Raw genomic sequence first — 18,369 nt, forward strand, 5'->3', positions numbered from 1 at the left:
ACTGACACTTCTTATGAGAATGCAGCCCGTCCATTCAGTAAAGATCAATGACATCACCGACATTTCATATTCATGAGAACACAGCCCGTCCATTCACTAGAGAACAGTGACTATGCATTCAGAAATGACCACTATATGAAAGAATTCATTGTTTGCTTCATGAACAATGCTAAGTCCACAACCTTGCTTCCTCTACTCTCTAGGTAACCTCCTCCACATTTTAAAGTCAGTATGTGTAGTGCAAATTATTGCATACTTCTAAATATTTCTCCTATACAGGTAATTATTGCACATAGCTACCTGATAACGTCACTCAGATACCTATCTACATGTACACTACAAAAGGTGTATGTGTATGTATATATACAGTACATACCAGTGCATTTTTCTTACCCTCCCTCTCTCTTTTCAAAAGTGCAATAAATATATATAAATATTTTATCACACACTCAGTTATCTCAATACAGAGTACAAAACCCCATCCCTCCCTTATTTTTCTCCAATCTCCCCTACTTATCCCCCATATAAATAAATATAATATATATACACACACAAACACTCATATATACCCTCACATGTATAGTGCAATGTTAGCAACATAGTACAAAAGGGAAGGCCTTCTTCCTGTAGTATTACATACAGCTGAAGGCAATGGTATCTTAAAAGGAATTGCTAATGTTGTACGTTATCATTATTTAAATCTTCTCAGGAACTGAGGAAAATAGCTTTAACGCACTTCCCAGTATGTAAAAATCAATGCCACAAATCACCTTATTTTGGTGCAAAAACTGCTAACTGTTAGTTGGGGACTAATCCAGGATGACATGAATTATTACTCGGAATAACAGTTATCTGTACAGGGAAGCATACAGGCTACTGAGCATGATTTGTGGTTTTGTTCTTTAGGAGAAGGGAATATGTACAGTGGCGGCAAAAAGTGTCAAATGGGTGTAGTATCATGGATTAACATGTACAGTATGTTTGATGTGTAGGCTCAGCTAAAGGAGGCTGTTAGTAGTACTGAGATAGGGTTGCTCCTGCCCCCTTGCTGTAATTCGTGAATAAAGTCCCTCTATATATCTACTTCTAGGAGATATTGCTCTGTGTACCCTTTTTCCAGCTGACAACCTAACACATTAGTACAAAAGTCAGCCATGGGCCTCCACATGCTAGGGGGCAGGAACAGCTGACATTTTACATCTGCTGGTAACAGTGGCACATGCGCGGCTAGGTGAGACAGCAACTGCTCTTGCGCCCCCCTCAAACCAGAACCAAAAACATCAATGTTGAGGTAGAAGCAGAGAGGCCCTGCCGGGACAGGGAATGGTGCGGTGCAGAGAGAAGCCACCCTTGGTCGATTGCTGTCATCTGCCATCCAACGAATAGATTTGCGGCGGACCAGGTCGTAATTGCCAGGCAAGGCTTGGAAGGGCTGCCAGTCCTGGACGAGTGTTTGATTGGGCAGAAGATCCTTCAGTAGGCCCCCACGCTCCAGGAAGACTCCACGGACCTCTTCAGGAGACAAGAGTATGGGTGGAGAAGGACGTGATGGCCCAGGGGGTAGTGGAATGGAAGATAATCGGGAGGAGAGTTCAGGTGCACTAAAACGGACAAGTAGTATGCCCTGGTAAGGAAGTCAATGAATAGAAAGTATAAGGGGAGAATATTTGAATGGAAAATGGGACATGAGGAAGGACAGTGAGACAGAGAGAAAAAAACATATTTCAAAATACAGCTGGCAAAAGATCATGAGCTGTTCCACCACAGCTTCCTCGTCTTATCCCAGGGCATCCAACTTTACCTGTTTTGCAATGACTCTGTATTTGTTGAGCTCCTTCGGGGTCAGCTTGTCATCCCTGGTCAACCTCATTACTTTGACACTTGGGTATCGATGTTTTACCAGATGGCAGCCGAACCTTTGGAGCACTCCAGCTATTCCTCTGCCTCTCTCCCAGGGTGCCACACGGAGCCCCTCTAGAAGAGCTGTTTCCCCTCCATCCACCACAAACATAGAAATTAGGCCAATCTAAAGCATATGGGAAAACAAGAACATCAGGGTTCCAGAAGTGGACACTTCTTTCTCTAATATCTTAAAATCTACTATTCACATTTTATATTATCATAAATAATTTACTAAATCACAGTCCTGATCTGGGTAACAATTCCTATGGGTAACAATGGGTGCCATCACTGCTGAAAATGTGCAACTCAACGTTGACATTAGCACCTCTCAGCCTCTTCCCCTACCTACTGTATATATATGCTGATAGACAGCATTCTACCTCCTTATATCATGCCCGTTGAGTATTTTGCAGAGCATGGATAGTAACCATGGATAGTAATCACATGTGTCTACATGTGATTACTATCCACTGCTTCTGCAGTGATCCCTTTTTGTAGGCTACATCTCTTAAAATAGGAATCAGGACAGTGAGATCATGTGACATAGTTTTAGAAGATGATCTTATGGTTCTTTTACAAATTAGTGTTATAATTCAACAAGTATATTACATTCTCTGGAGGTTTTTTCGACCTTGTGTCTCGGCTTCTGCTCTAAAAATATACCTAATGTTTAAGTCCCCAGAATGTATTAATAGTATATAAATAGTCAAGATATTCTATCTAAAGATGCTTTTTTTATTGGTTCAGAAAAATTGCCATGAATATTCTTATAATAACATTGACAATCATTGACCTATACCAGGGGTGCCAAACTCAATTTAATCGTGGGCCGAATCAACATTATGGTTGCCCTCAAAGGTATCTGTAAGACTATATCAATGTATCTAATCTTGATCTTTATAATAATAATAATATTTAATAATTGCCTCTGCATTCGATTATCACTGGTTTTAGTAATAACTTAATACCTAGATCTGAATGTAGAAGTCTAGGAAATGGACTGCAGGGCCGGATTCGGCCCCTGGGCCTTGAGTTTGACACATGTGACCTAGACCCTTGGGAACAACATATGGCCAAGTATAAAAAGTCTAAACACTTGCTGTTCAACCTAACCATTTGGAGCTGCAAAGTTTAAGCACTTGCAAGTTAGGCTATGTGTAATTGTTTCATTTGTTTTCTATTACTGCTGAATTGATTGCCTTCATTCTCCAAAATACTTAGCACTAAACTCTAAACAGAAAAGCCTGTAAGAGGAGCAAGGTCTTATGTCTGTCAGTGATGACAAATTCTTACAACATCTCCTTCTTTCTTGGCCAGTATCACCATCCGGTCCTTCTCGTTCACCCAGCTGTGGTATCGACTGGGCAGATAGTCCAATCCTCCATATATTCCATGAGACATGGACACAACTTCTTCGAATTCCTTCTCCGTGGCCAGCACAAACTCTAGATCCCCATCTTGGGGGGCGCCAGGAATCGCTTCGAGCTTCATGTGGGAGCCACTGGAGCAGGGGAAACTACAGAAGAAAGTGAGGAAGCCACAAAAAAAAAGCAGCGGAAATAATGGAGAAGAGCCAACCAAGAGGCAGGAAGGCTCAAGAACTGGTCAAAAAATATAGATCCACGAAGTCAGTCGTTGCAGAGAATCTAAAAAACAGAAGGCCCAAATCATAAAAATGAGAGAAAAAAATATATAAGCAGACTAACAGCCTATAGTGTGAACCTATTGTATACTTAGATCTCAAATTATTTATATTAAACCTGATCTACCTTTTTAGCAGAGATCACCTGACTTAAAGCATGAACTTTTGGTCACATGACCAACACTGGAGGGAACTTGGTGTTGTATTGTGTCCTTAAAAGGTAAGCATTTCAGACCTTCTCTTACTATTAGTGGATGCCAGTTAGCTAAGCCATCAACTGGCTTCTTTTGAGACTCTAGTGGTGAGATCACCATGATGAAGTTGCAACATCTGCCTACCCCCTCTACACGGGTCTCACCCCTTCTACTGCAACAAGAGGACTCTCAATTGTCCTACTACATTCTCTAAAGTCGGCAATAAGTGAATGATCTATGAGGGAGAGCAAGATCCTCTTACAGTGGCCATGGTGGGTGGACAGTCAGGGAGGTCAGTATAGAAATCTCACTCTGAGATCCAAGTGGGCAAAAGAAACTGCTAGCTCATTGCACCATATTATATCCAAATTGAAGTCTCAGCTTTTGGTGGATTTGACCCTTAAAGTATATTCAGTGCCAAAACCTTTTTTTTATTAGGTTTGCCTAGAGTAGGCAAGGATTTGAAACCCTGGATATTTTTCATCACTGTCTGTGTCCATGCTAAGTAGAATTAACCTCTCAATTTGAAAATACACTATATTGCCAAAAGTATTGGGACACCCCTCCAAATCCTTGGATTCAGGTGTTCCGCAAAATTTCCCTGCTACTAAATATTCTGCGGTCACCTGTTAGTGTTATTATAACAAAGTGGAAGCAACTGGGAACAACAGCAACTCAGCCACGAAGTGGTAGGCCACGTAAAATGACAGAGTGGGGTCAGCGCATGCTGAAGCGCACAGTGCACAGAAGTCGCCAACTGTCTGCAGAGTCAATAGCTACAGACCTCCAAACTTCGTGTGACCTTCAGATTGGCACAACAACAGTGTGTAGAGAGCTTCATGGAATGGGTTTCCATGGCCGAGCAGCTGCATCCAAGCCTTACATCACAAAGTGCAATGCAAAGCGTGGGATGCCGTGGTGTAAAGCGCGCCGCCACTGGACTCTAGAGAAGTGGAGACGTGTTCTCATGGAGTGACCAATCACGCTTCTCTGTCTGGCAATCCTATAGACGTGTCTGGGTTTGGTGGTTGCCAGGAGAACGGTACTTGCCTGACTGCATTGTGCCAAGTTTAAAGTTTGGTGGAGGGGGGATTATTGTGTGGGGTTGTTTTTCAGGGGTTGGGCTTGGCCCCTTAGTTCCAGTGAAGGGAACTCTTAAGACATCAGCATACCAAGACATTTTGGACAATTACATGCTCCCAACTTTGTGGAACTTCCTTCCTGTTCCAACATGACTGCGGACCAGTGCACAAAGCAAGGTCCATAAAGACATGGATGAGAGAGTTTGGGATGGAGGAACTTGACTGGCCTGACCTCAACCCGATAGAACACCTATGGGATGAATTAGAGCAGAGTCTGTGAGCACGGCCTTCTCGTCCAACATCAGTACCTGACCTCACAAATGCGCTTCTGGAAGAATGGTCCAACATTCCCATAGACACACTCCTAAACCTTGTGGACGCCTTCCCAGAAGAGTTGGAACGGTTATAGCTGCAAAGGGCGGAGCCAACCCAATACTGATCCCTACGGACTAAGACTGGGGTGCCATTAAAGTTCATGTGCGTGTAAAGGCCGGTGTCCCAATACTTTTGTTAATATAGTGTAGTTTGAAGGTGTTTCAGTGGATAGCCAACGTGGAGTTTGACCTTCAGCTGCTCTACCAAAAACAGAGAAAAATGATTATTTTCTCTATATTTTTAATGGGTATGCAGAGGAGCGAAGTGGATTTTTAAATATTTGCTTCTGGAAAAAAAATTCCTGTGGACAACAGTCTGCCCATTATCAGCCTCCATTGTATGAGGAACGTTTGGTATTTTTCCATTTCATTATCCCAGTCCCTGATCATTAGTTTAAACTTTTCTCACTCACACATCTAAATGTCAATTATTCAATAGACCTTATCATTCTGTTCTACTGCATGTCACAGGCTAATAGGAACGTCAGCACGTGAGCAAAATAATCAATTCTGCAACAAAAAAGGGCCCATGTGCAGCTGACTATGTCTTGTTATTATGGCATAAAAGACCCAAATATGTTTCAGATGGGCCCTGCAGAGTGGGATGACCAGGATTTGTCCCTCCACTTGGGTTATATATCTTGCCAAGGACACTTGGAGGGTTATCGCCATTGCAGCTTTGTTTGGTACCAGTTTAAGAGCAACTATCTTGAATTAAAACTAAACCCAATCACCAAGATCTCATGTAAGCTTCAACACGTTAAAACAGACCTCCCCCCCCCCCCCAACCCACCCCCAGAATCTTACACAATGGCAATTTTTTTTTTCCGGGAGGGAAAACCATTTTTGGTGGTACTCACTCCCACTGCTTCATTCCTCGCTTAGGCAAGGATGACGTCTCCTCAGTAATTGTAGCTGCTTGACATTTAATTTCCTCTAACCCGGTGATGTTCCTCTTTAATGTAACCTCAAAAGGTTTTTATAATCTTTTAAATTCTCCAGGTTCATGAAAATAATCCTTAGAGATCCTGTCATGAACGCCCTAGTTCAAGAACTTCCGGTCATAGGGTGACAACTGTCTCCCATTTGGGGTACTGCATGGTCACCCTGTCACGTAACGGGTAATGAGGCATGGCAATGATGTGCAGCCAACCCTGGAGCAAGTGATGATTTTATGATCACAAAATGGCAATGGTTTATGATAAACAGGGCTTTAGTAAACGAAATGTCGTCCATTTAGGGTTTACATCTACTGCAAGATTTCCTTGCCACTAGTACGGTGATGGCTGATGGCTGATGGCTAACGTTTTTGAGCCTGAGGGCCCAAACTGAAACAGCATCACTGCCTTGGGCAAAACAGGGAAATACACATAATCAAACATTTATACACCCACAGATACAAACACACATATAATCACACATTCATAAACAGACACATAAACACATTCAGGTGACCGTGCTGACCAATGAGTGCTCGCAATTTGTGAGCGAAATTCAAAATCCATGGTGCGGGGCTGCAGTATGAGGTACAGATAGTACACCCATACCAGTGGAGGGGAAGGACTGTTAGCCGAAAGGTAGGTATAGCGGAGGGTGGAGAGGGGGCAAAATTTAAGGGGGTAATTCCATTTTCCCAAATTACTTGTGAAAGTGCACTTGCCCTTTAATGAACATTGTGCGAGTGAGAGAGCGCTGCTGCCCGGCTACCACAATATGTCAAACAGAGAAATGGGGGCAGCACTCAACGCACACACACATGCAATGCCCTACGCGTGTGTTTATTCATATGTATATGGCAGGATTGGTATTCATTTTTTTTTCTTTATTTATTATTTTTTATCACTATTTTACATTTTGATTTATCTTATTATCTTTTTCTTTTTTTTAATAATTTTTATTTATTTTATAATTTTTTACTTTTTTTTCACTTAACTTTATTGCTATCAAACCCCTGCCTAGGCTCGCATGCCACTAGAGGGGCCTGTGCTGCCCTTTGTGACACGCGTGCCATAGGTTCGCCTTCGCTGCACTAGGTAGGAACCAAGGGTTATTGGTACTCTTTCTAAATGCAAAGCTGGATAACACCCAATTGCAGTTCTTATCTATCAGCTTGTCTTCAGCATGCTTCCTCCCCTATGGGATAGGAGCTTGCACAATTCCCCCATTTTGCTTTGGCCTTCAGTCTTAGAACCACTACAGATCCATGGTACAAGGAACTGACTTGCCCAGTGTGTCACAATGGAGCCCTGCACATGCACTGCTTAACCTGCAGCTCCTTCCTATTGCAAGCAGTGCAGATCGTACTGAACTCTGTGCCTCACCCCGAAAATAGCCGCCATCACATAGTCAACCACATGACAGAACTGATTGAAAAGAGGAAAGCTGCCAACATACCAGCACGTGTCCCCCATGCCAAGCAGGACAGGAATCGCCCAAGAGAGACAGGTTACCAGAAAATTCCATTGACCACCAATGAAGGTCTCATTCTTCCTCCTTTTTAGCATAGGATATTTAGGCAATGGATGCAGCCTTGCCGCAATCCCCATTTGACCAACGCAATAATATGAAGGATGGATTAAAGGTTTAGTGCAATATAAACAACATTGGCAGTTAAATAATACATTTATTTATACAGATCTCTGTACCCGAGCGAAAGGAGAAACATTTCAAGGACAAAGTGATTTGACTCCAAAAGGGGGGACCATCCCATTGAATGAGGATAGTTGGGAGCCATTCCCACCAGTCATCAGATCACTAGACATCATGAAGGACCTCTAACATGAGGAGACAAAGCCATTCCAACCCAGATAGCAAACGTCACATAGACAAAGTGCAGAACAAGACAGAGTAAGTCAGTAATGAGAAAAAGATCAGCTGCGGGGGGCCTAAAGCCAATACTGGTGACTAGTCCTTTGCCCTCTGCTTGCCTTTTGAAGACACAACCTTCACACTACAGGTCCTCTTTAACTGTTAGAAGATCCAAGCTTGCTTGCGCCAGTCTTTAAAATAGTTTAATTCCCCATTCTCTATTGGTGGGTTCTGTGTATATGTAAACCTTTTCTTGAAGATTTGACTACATGTGTAGCCAAGGGACAAACAAGCATGTCTAATGAGAAAGCTATAATGTAATTGATGGGATATTATTAGTTTAGATCAGCAATAATCTACCCTAGGAGCCTTTTAAACTTTTCAGAGGCTGGTGCTGAAAGGGAGATGACTGTGTTTGCTAGCTGCACGAAAAGCAGAAAAATCAGGACGAGATGTTCCTTTTCTGAGAGAAACTCGGATAAATTTAGAATCAGAGAAAAGTATCATCTCATGTGCATCTCATAGCCAAACTGTACGCATTGTATTAAAGCGAACCTAGACTCAAACATTGAAAGGTCCCCTTTAAAGCATGGTACAGGGTAGTATTAATATGACATTGGTGGGGCAGTGCTTTGGGCGGCAGGCAATGGCAGACAGAGTCACCAAGGGGCCTCTGTGCAAGACCAATTTTTGGGCTCCTGATTGGCAGCTAGATAGAAGTGAGTGTGCCCAGTTCTACAAGACCCACCTCTAATATAAATGGTCCCATATGTCCCACAGGGTCCTTGTGGTCCTTCCACTCAGGGCAGCAGGGTTAGAGGGGGCAGCACCAAGCCTCAACATTTACAAATTGTAGGGGGAAGGGGACTGGGGGCATTGAGAGGGGTCACAGGGCTAATAATTGTTCAGGAAGCTTGAGACCATCTCTCCTTTCTCTCTTTTGGTGATCTGTACAGTTAGAAAAGTAGTCTGCCAGCACTTAGCACATTCTAGCAGTAGTTATCACCAAAATAATCACAGTGAATCATAGGTCATTGGGGAGGGGGGGCATCAAATTTTATGCTATGGGGCCCCGTGATCTGTAGTTACGGCCCTGGTGTATGGTCCTTACACACCTCCCCATCCAGATCTTAGCAACCTGGGATGCTCTGGCTGGCGTCCCGCCCAGCCACTGGCAACCAGTGTTGTCACTGGTTACCAGGAGCTGGGTGGGACATCAGGGGCGCAATTTGTAGTAGATACACCTCTACTCTCTGGCATCCACAAAATGCTGCCTGCAACCCTTTTGCGAATGGCCTGGTGGAAAGGAGGGCAGAGACACGTAACGAGTGCCGGTGTCTCACGAAACTGCAGCTCTGATCTCTGTAGTGAGCCGGAAGCACAGCGGAAGAACTAAGAGAAAACATTTGAACCTATCAGAACTAAGCCAGCATGCATTATACTATATAATCTAAATAATAATGCAGTAAAATGATCTGTAATAACGAATGTATTGCTTCATAAAAGCTGATATTCATTAGGCAGCCCCCCAGATTTAATAAATAAATATTTCCACGTAATCCCTTATGACTTATGTAGATCTATTTCATATAACAATGATTATTTGTTAAACTCTAAACCCTTATGAGGAGTTTAATTTTAAAAGCAAACATACGCCATGAACCCATCAGAGAAACCACCTGGGGTACACGTGGTCCTGATTGAGGATCTGCTGCATAATTATTTTTTATCTCCTTCTGAACTATATATGCCTCTCTGATCTGTAATTCCCATTCAGCCATTGTTGATTTTTATGTGAAACATCATAAGTGGGTCACAGCTTTAGGCTACTCTGAGCAAATGGAGAGATGAAAGAGGAGAGAAGAAGAGGAGAGAGAGACCAGGAGGAAAAGGAGAGGGAAAGAGAAAAGACAGAGGAAGAGAGAGAGAGAGAGAGAGAGACTAATAGGAAGAGGAGAAGGAGGAAAAGAGAAATGGAGACAGAGGAAGAGAGAAAGACCGGGAAGAAGAGAAGAGAGGGATGGAGCCTGATAGTAAGAGAAAGGTAAAAAGGAAACATTTGAGAGATTGGGATGTTGGCAGAAAAGAAATAGGGGAATAGGGAAGAGAGCATGGGACAGGAGAGGCAGAAAGGTAGTGGGGAAGGAAATAAAGATGGAGACGAAAGGGCAGTGAGAGGAAATAGAGACATGTAAGACAGAGAAGGAAAGGCATGGAAAAGAAAGAGGAGGAGAGATGGAGAGGGGATAAAAAAAGAGCGAGTAAGAGGAGTCATGGAGAGAGGAGAGATAGATCAGTCAGATTAATAGAGAAGGGAGAAAGAGTGGGTAAGAACAGTGATGAAGAGAAGAGAGAGAGAGAAAAATAAGGGAAGGATCGGAGAGGTGAAGGTGTGGGGGGGGGTGAGAAGATAGAGTGAAGAAGATGAGGGAACGAGATGAGAGAGAGAGAGGATGATGGGGGTGAGAAGAGAGAGGGAGGAAGATTAGAGATGGAGGGGAGAAAGAGGGATGGAGAGGAGAGAGGTGAGATGAAGGATTGAGAGGACAGAGGAAGATGGAAGGCAGAGAGAGATGAAAATAAGGGATGGAGAGGAGATAGCGGAAAATGAGGGATGGATAGGAAAGAGAGAGAGAGGAAGAGGAGGGGTGGAAAAGGGAGAGAAAATGGAGGATAATTAATGGAAAGCAGAGAGAGCGGAATATGAGAAATTAAAGTGACACTAAACTGAGGAATTAAATCTTACGAATCCATTCAGGTACCTTAACTACAGTATTAACAACAATGTATCTTATTTGTGTGTCACTCGGCTGTAGATCCTCCAATCATCTCTGAATTGGTGCTGACACTGTCCTACCTTCTGGAGGGGGCTACTTTTGCAAAGTAGTCACCGCTCCAAGCTTTCTCCCGGGATGGACTACAATCTCAGGTCTAGTTTACTCCTTTGTATTGAGATTGTAGTCCATCACTGGAGCGAGCTTGGAGCGGTGACTACTTTACAAATCACACAGGGATCATGGGGAAGAAAGTAGCCCCCCTCCATAAGGAAGGACAGTGTCGGCACCAATTCAGAGATGATTTGAGGATCTACAGCCGAGTGATACACAAATAAGATACATTTTTATTAATAGTTACGGTACCTGAATGGAGTTGTAATATTTAACTCCTGAGTTTAGTGTCACTTTAAGAGGAGAGTGGAATATTGGGGGAGGAGATCAGAGAGTGAGAGGAATCTGAGGGATGGAGAGAGAGAGAGAGAGAGAGAGAGAGAGAGAGAGAGAGAGAGAGAAGGGATGGAGAGGAGAGAGACAGGAAAATGAGGGAATGAGAGGAGAAAGAGAAGACGATGAGTTATGGGGGAGAGAGAGAGGAAAAAAAGGAAAGGAGAGAAAGGATGATGAGAGTTGGAGAGGGTAGAGAGAGATGGAGGATTCTGAGGAGAGAGATGAGGGTTGAAGAGTGAAGAAAGCAGAATATAAGGGATGGAGGGATGAGAGAGAGAGGAAGAAGAGGGATGAAGAGAGAAATTAAGATTAGGAATGAGAAGGAGAGAAAGTGGAATATGAGGAATGGGCAGGAGAGAAAATGACAAATGGAGAGGAGAGAGAGAGAGGAATGTGAGAGATGGAGAGAAGACAGACAGAGTAAGAAGAGAGATGTAGAGGGGAGAAAGGAAGATGAGAGAATGAGAGGAGAGAGAGGAATATGAGGGATGGAGAGTAGGGAAAGAAAAAGATGAGTGATGGAGAGGAAAGAGAAAAAAATGTAAGGGATGGAGAGAGGAATATGAGGAATGAGAGGAGAGAGAGAGGAATATAGAAGATGGAAAGGAGAGAGAGGACCATGAGCGAATAGGAGAAGAAAGGAAGATAGTGAATGGAGAGGAGAGAGAGGAAGATGAAGGAATGAGAGGAGAGAATAGGGCAGATGGTGAGGAGAAAAATAGCAATGTGTCAGTTGCAGAGGAGAGGGAGAAAAGGGATGGAGAGGAGAGGGAGAGAAAGATGGAGGATGGAGAGGAGAGGGAGAAAAGGGATGGAGAGGAGAGGGAGAGAAAGATGGAGGATGGAGAGGAGAGGGAGAAAAGGGATGGAGAAGAGAGGGAGAGGAAGATGGAGGATGGAGAGCAGAGAAAGATGGAGGATGGAGAGGAGAGAAAGATGGAGGATGGAGAGGAGAGGGAGAGGAAGATGGAGGATGGAGAGGGAGAGGAAGATCGAGGATGGAGAGGGAGAGGAAGATGGAGGATGGAGAGGAGAGGGAGAGAAAGATGGAGGATGGAGAAGAGAGGGAGAGGAGGATGGAGAGGAGAGGGAGAGAAAGATGGAGGATGGAGAGGAGAGGAAGATGGAGGATGGAGAGGAGGGGGAGAGGAAGAGGGAGGGTAGGGAGAGGAAGATGGAGGATGGAGAGGGAAGGGAGAGGAAGATGGAGGATGGAGAGGAGAGGGAGAGGAAGATGGAGGATGGAGAGGGAGAGTAAGATGGAGGATGGAGAGGAGAGGGAGAGGAAGATGGAGGATGGAGAGGAGAGGGAGAGGAAGATGGAGGATGGAGAGGAGAGGGAGAGGAAGATGGAGGATGGAGAGGAGAGGGAGAGAAAGATGGAGGATGGAGAGGAGAGGGAGAGGAAGAGAAAGATAGAGGATGGAAAGCGAAGAGAATGAAAAGGGATGGAGAGGAGAGGGAGAGGAAGATGGGGGATGGTGAAGGGAGAGAAGGAGGAGGGATGAAGAGGGAGAAGGGGGATGAGGAGGAGCGAGAGGAAGATAAAGGAATGAGAGGAGAGAGAATGAGACAGATGAGGGATGTTGAGGAAAGAAAGAGGAGGGATGGTGAGGGGAGTGAAAGGGGAAGCTGAGGGATGAATAAGAGACAAAGAGAGGGAGAAGAAGCCAAAACAAATGAATACATAGACAAAAAAAAGAGCGATAGAGAGAGGGGGGGGGGGGGGAAGATGAAATTCATTAAATGAATGAATGAGACATAAACAAATAGATAAGAAAAGTCCAGGAAGATAAAGAAGAGAGGGGGAGATGACCGAGAAAGAAGACATGAGCTTAGGATGAGAGAAAAAGAGAAGTACAGAGAGTAAGAAAGAGGCAGATAAGAGGAGAGAGAGAAAGGAAAGGAAGGAAGGAAGTTATTTGAGGTTATTAGTTACAGAAGACGTAGATAAGATGTTGTTTCTCTACATTGTACTATTTCTGACCTCCAGCAACCCCTGAAGCATCCCCTGACCAGAGCACACAATGTAAATGTAAGTTCCTTTTGATGAATAAATAGATAATCATCCCACTCTTTGGGCTCCAGTACAGATCTCCCTCCTCTCAGAGGATAGAGGGGGTGAGGGCTGCTGTCCCTATCACAGGCAGCAATTAATGAATGGTGACTCAGCCTGATGGTGTGTTTGGAGCGATCACAGGATCACACTGAATAATGAGGTGCCAGAGCAGCCGGAAGGATTGGAATGACATGGAGGGGGGTGGGGGAGGGGGGTTCGGCGTACATAACTTTCTGGTCACCAATTCCTCCAGTTGATGGATCCGTCCAGTTTTCTCAGACATTGGCTCTACAAATATAATTTCATTTCGGGTTCTCATTTTTAATAATCTTGAATTACAAGCTAAAGGTTATTGAAAACAATTCAATTTTGCATTCAGCCCCCTGTGAATTTTTATCAATCCTCCTTCTGGAAACCATGGGAACAGCTTCACACTGGCAGGAAGGATTTCCCAAAACTCCCCGGCCCCCCGTTCCTGTAATTGTCTCCCTGTCTGTCACAATGGTCCTCACAGAAATCAGGATACAGTCAGCCCGTTGTATTCAGTATAACACCCCCAGCGATGTCTTCAGATTTACTGCCATAGAAGTATCTATACATTAAAGAAGGACTCCGGCGGGCACTAAAACTTTCACCCAAATATATTCCGCCATAGACACGAAGGATATAAATGCCTATTGTGTGACCGCCTGGCGTCCTTGCAACCAACCAATGACATGCTGCCTACCCAGTTCCCACCCTTGCCATCATTCAGATTGTGTGAGGAGGAGGATGGAACTAGGGAACTTGGGGGACTCTGATGTAAGGGGGGACATTGGTGACTCTGATGTAAGGGGCTACTTTGGTGACTCTGATGTCAGGGGGACACTGGTGACTCTGATGTAAGGGGGGACACTGGTGACTCTGATGTAAGGGGGGACACTGGTGACTCTGATGTAAGGGAGACTCTGGTGTAAGGGGGACACTGGTGACTCTGATGTCAGGGGGACTCTGGTGACTCTGATGTCAGGGGGGACAATGGTAATCCTGATGTAAGGGGGACACTGGTGACTCTGATGTCAGGAGTGGACACTGGTGACTCTGATGTAAGGGGGACACTGGTGAAGCTGATGTAAAGGGGGACATTAAGGACACTGATGTAAAGGGGAACACTGGTGAATCTGATGTAAGGGGGATATTGGGGACTTAGGTGATGCTGATGTAAAGGGTGGACACTGGGGAGTTTTTAATTAAAGATTTGAGTTGATTATAATTTTAAGTTATCTAAAATATGCGTGTTAGATTTTAGGAAGGGGTGCAATTTCAGTACTTGCTATTTTGTGTAGATACACCTCTGGTTTCAGTTAGACAATTATAACACTCTGCATTCTAAACTGTGGGCACTAGATGGCAGTGCAGAGCATATACACTTATAGGAAACGTACCACTGCAATCTACCGTAGTCAGTAGGCTTGTTCTCGCTGACTGCAGTGCTGCGCACTAACATACGTCAAATGCTGCCAGACCGCAGAGAAACCATTGAAATTATTTTTAGGTCTCAGGGAACCCCTGCTAAAGCCAATCCATTGGGGATCAGTGGTAAAAAGCAGCTTACATTGGTGGCTAGTTGGAGGAATGCCCTCCCTGCCAATTACAATGGTTTTCAAAATGCCAACCTTACAGACAGCTAAAAAGATCAGTGGTGTCATGCCGCTATCACTGCCAAGTGGTGTTGGCCCTGGAATTATCCAAGCGCCATCAGATGATCACACCTCCCTTTTACAGTCTCTGGAGGAACCCTAGAGTTCCACTGAACCCTGGTTGAGAATCAATATCTTGGATATTGCAGCAGTGAGATCTGCTTGCCATAACTCCTGACTCCGTTCCTGTCCGTCTATCGGAGTTTTCAGCGTTCCCACCCACCGTTGTATGTTCCAGCTCCTCCTGTTACATCCCATCATAAGAAATAAATATACAATCTAGCAAGGATGGTGGGAGTCCCTCATAATGAGCACTGCAGCTGTACAGATCCGGGAACTCAACACTGGGATGGTGGGAGTCCCTCATAATGAGCACAGCAGGTGTACAGATCTGGGAGCTCAACCTAGGGATGGTGGGAGTACCCCATAATGGGGACAGCAGGTGTACAGATCCGGGAACTCAACACAGGGATGGTGGAAGCCCCTCATAAAGGGGGCAGCAGGTGTACAGATCTGGGAACTCAACATAGGGATGTTGGGAACCTCTCATAATGGGCACAGCAGATTACCAACCTAGGAACTCAGCACAGGGATGGTGGGGGTCCCTCATAATGGGCACACCAGGTGTATAGCCCCTGGAACTCATTGCCGAGATCTCACCAATAAAGTCGTGCACGCTAACATGCTCGCCCCCGTGCTGGAAACATAGCATCCGGAAAACCCCCTGAAGTGTCCATTATACTATTGTCCCTGATCATCCCTCTAAGTGATTGATATATCGTATAATCTCATTGACCGTCATAGAACAATCAGAGCCCACGTTACAATTGGCAGACTGAAACACTCTAGCAGAACAGATTCTTTGCCACCAATCGCTGCTTGGAAGTAAACTGGTAACGGGTTTCCTTTTTGGATCCCTAAACCGTTCCACTACTGTGTGAATGCACCACATGACCATGACATAATCACCCTCATTTGATCTATATGGCTTCAAATAATGACAATTACAATAGGGTGACGTGGCGTCCACCGGCTAATGCACTCACCGACAAGGAGGGAAATTGGGGGAAAAGATTGCAGGTGGGGGAGGGGAACACTGCTATAGAAGTGAAGCAACAAGGGGTCTATTGTAACCTTTTAACAGTTCATCGAGCAGATTGGATCACCCGGAGGAGCAAATCCGCAATGGGATCAGTTTGCTGACAGCTTCATTATAAACAGTCTGAGTCCCTCATGACAATGTTATAAAGTGGTCAGAAATTCTCCAGATCCAGTCACTGCAATGTTCACGCTGATTTTTAGGTATGGCATCAGTCTTAGGCTATATGGCCAAAAGTATGTAAGCACCTCTTTAAAGTATTGAGTTCAGGTGAAGGGTTTTGGTAATGCTTCAGCATAGAGTGACACTTTGGGGTTACATGGGGTTCTTCCAGAGGTTGCTAGGGGTTCCTTGAGCTGTGGCTGAATGACCTCCCATTTGGTGATACATGCATAGTTCCAGGACCAACTCCGCTTGGAAACCCCCGGCAGCATGACATCTAGGGATGCACCGATACCGATACTAGTATCGGTATCGGTGCCGAGTATTCGGGTGAGTACTCATACTCCCGAAATGCTACGACACCTAGCCCGATACTTGAGTTTCTGGTATCAGGAAGCTGGGCAGAGAGTCATTACATGCTGCCCGGCTTCCTTAGTGGCCTGGAAGCCAGCTCCATGCTCCTCATCACTTGTGACGAGGGAGAATGGAACCGGCTTCCCAGCCAATCAGGAAGCCAGGCATCGTGTAATGACTCTCTGCCTGGCTTCCTGGTTGGTCGGGAAGCTGGCCAATCAAGAAGCCAGGCGCCGTGTAATGACGCGGCACCCAGCTTTCTGATTGTCCGGGAAGCCGGCTTTATGCTCTGTCTCTCTTCTATCTCTCCCTGGCTATCTCTCCTCGTTCTCTCCCCTGGCTGTCTCTCCGCGTTCTCTCTTCTGGCTGTCTCTCCTTGCTCTCTCTCTCTCTCTCTCCTTGCTCGCTCTCTCTCTCTCTCCTGGTTGTCTCCAGCCAGGGAGCATGGAGCCGGCTTCCCGGGAAAGATCAGGAAGCCAGGCGCCGCATCATTACACGGCGCCCGGCTTCCTGATTGACCAGAAAGCCGGCTCCATGCTTTCTCGTCACATAGTGACGAGAAGCATGGGGGCGGCTTCCCTGCTAAACGGGAATGCCGGGTGGCAAGTCTTTACACGCCACCTGGCTTCCCGGCTAATCAGGAAGCCGGGTGGGGAGTCATTACACGCCGCCTGGCTTTCCTAATGACTTCCGGTATTGGTATTCAGTATCGGCAAGTACCAGAAAAAAAAATATCGGTACTCGTACTGGAGACCGAATAACAGTTATCGGTGCTTCCCTAGTGACATCATTATTTTTCTAGATGTCTGTAAATGTAGCATTTGGACCTGCACGGTAGAGGCTTCATTCTTCCTACTGACCACCAAGAGGCATTTTTTGCCATTGGCCCGAAATTAATTGGTTTTAGTAAGGGTTCCTCAAGACCTGAACATGAGCTACGGGGTTCCTCCGGGATAAAAAGGTTGACGGCTGCTTTAGACAATTGTGTGCATCCAACATTGTGGTAACAGTTTGGAGAAGGTCTTCTTCTGTCCCACCATGACTGTCTCCTGTGTACAAAGCCAACTCCATAAAGACATGGTTTGGTGAGTTTGGAGGAACTCCAGAGGTCTGCACAAAGCTCTGACCTCAACCCCACTAGCCAAGTCATCTCATCCGACATTGGTACCTGACCTCGTAAATGCTCTTTGGGCTCAATGACAACATTTTCCACACGTCAAGACCTTGTGGAAAGCCATCCCAGAAGAGTTGATGCCGTTATAGCTGCAAAAAAGGTGACAACCCCATATTCATGTCGATGGTTTTGGAATGGGATGTCCAGCCAGCTCTTTAGTGTATGTACAGTCAACTCTGAGCCAAGCCCCCAGGGCAGTCTGCATGCAAATGCATCCTGCCTAGAAACGCCCATCAAGGCATTTTAATATTTGCATAACTGAGGGCTATTGAGAGGAGAACTGAGGCAGAGTGCTGTGATGTTTTCAGAAAGCTATTTGCAGTACCTTGCCGGCCCCTCTCACCAGGCTTGATCTGCCTGCATTGCATAGAGAAGCACAGAAATCCTGTGATCACATCATCGGGTCTAATAGAAGGTATGTAATGAAGAGGAAAAAAATCTTTTAGGTGTGAGGGGGGAAGGGAGGGGAAGGGAGGGGAGGGAGGAACCTGATAAGGCAAAATCTAAACAGATTACATGTTAGATTTAAATCCCCAGGATTCACCAAAACTTGACATGTCAGTTTCGGGTGGCCTGGCCCTTTAAAGGAACAATTCACAATGGCTGCGGGAGGTCA

At 45.1% G+C, this 18,369-nt stretch overlaps 1 protein-coding gene across 1 annotated transcript; it reads right to left on the reverse strand.

The window, feature by feature from the left end:
* Nucleotides 1-1,034: 1,034 nt before the first annotated feature.
* LOC108795428 (histidine N-acetyltransferase-like) lies at nucleotides 1,035-3,498 on the reverse strand. The gene is made up of 3 exons (XM_018566675.1): nucleotides 3,196-3,498; nucleotides 1,802-2,026; nucleotides 1,035-1,624 (listed from the first exon to the last, which is right to left on the reverse strand). Exons 1-3 carry the CDS (start codon nucleotides 3,391-3,393, stop codon nucleotides 1,073-1,075), a joined length of 975 nt encoding a protein of 324 aa, XP_018422177.1. The 5' UTR covers nucleotides 3,394-3,498; the 3' UTR covers nucleotides 1,035-1,072.
* Nucleotides 3,499-18,369: the final 14,871 nt, after the last annotated feature.

The sequence above is a fragment of the Nanorana parkeri genome, unplaced genomic scaffold, assembly GCF_000935625.1.
Source record: "Nanorana parkeri isolate BGI_ZX_2015 unplaced genomic scaffold, ASM93562v1 scaffold968, whole genome shotgun sequence".
In the NCBI taxonomy this organism is placed as follows: domain Eukaryota; kingdom Metazoa; phylum Chordata; class Amphibia; order Anura; family Dicroglossidae; genus Nanorana; species Nanorana parkeri.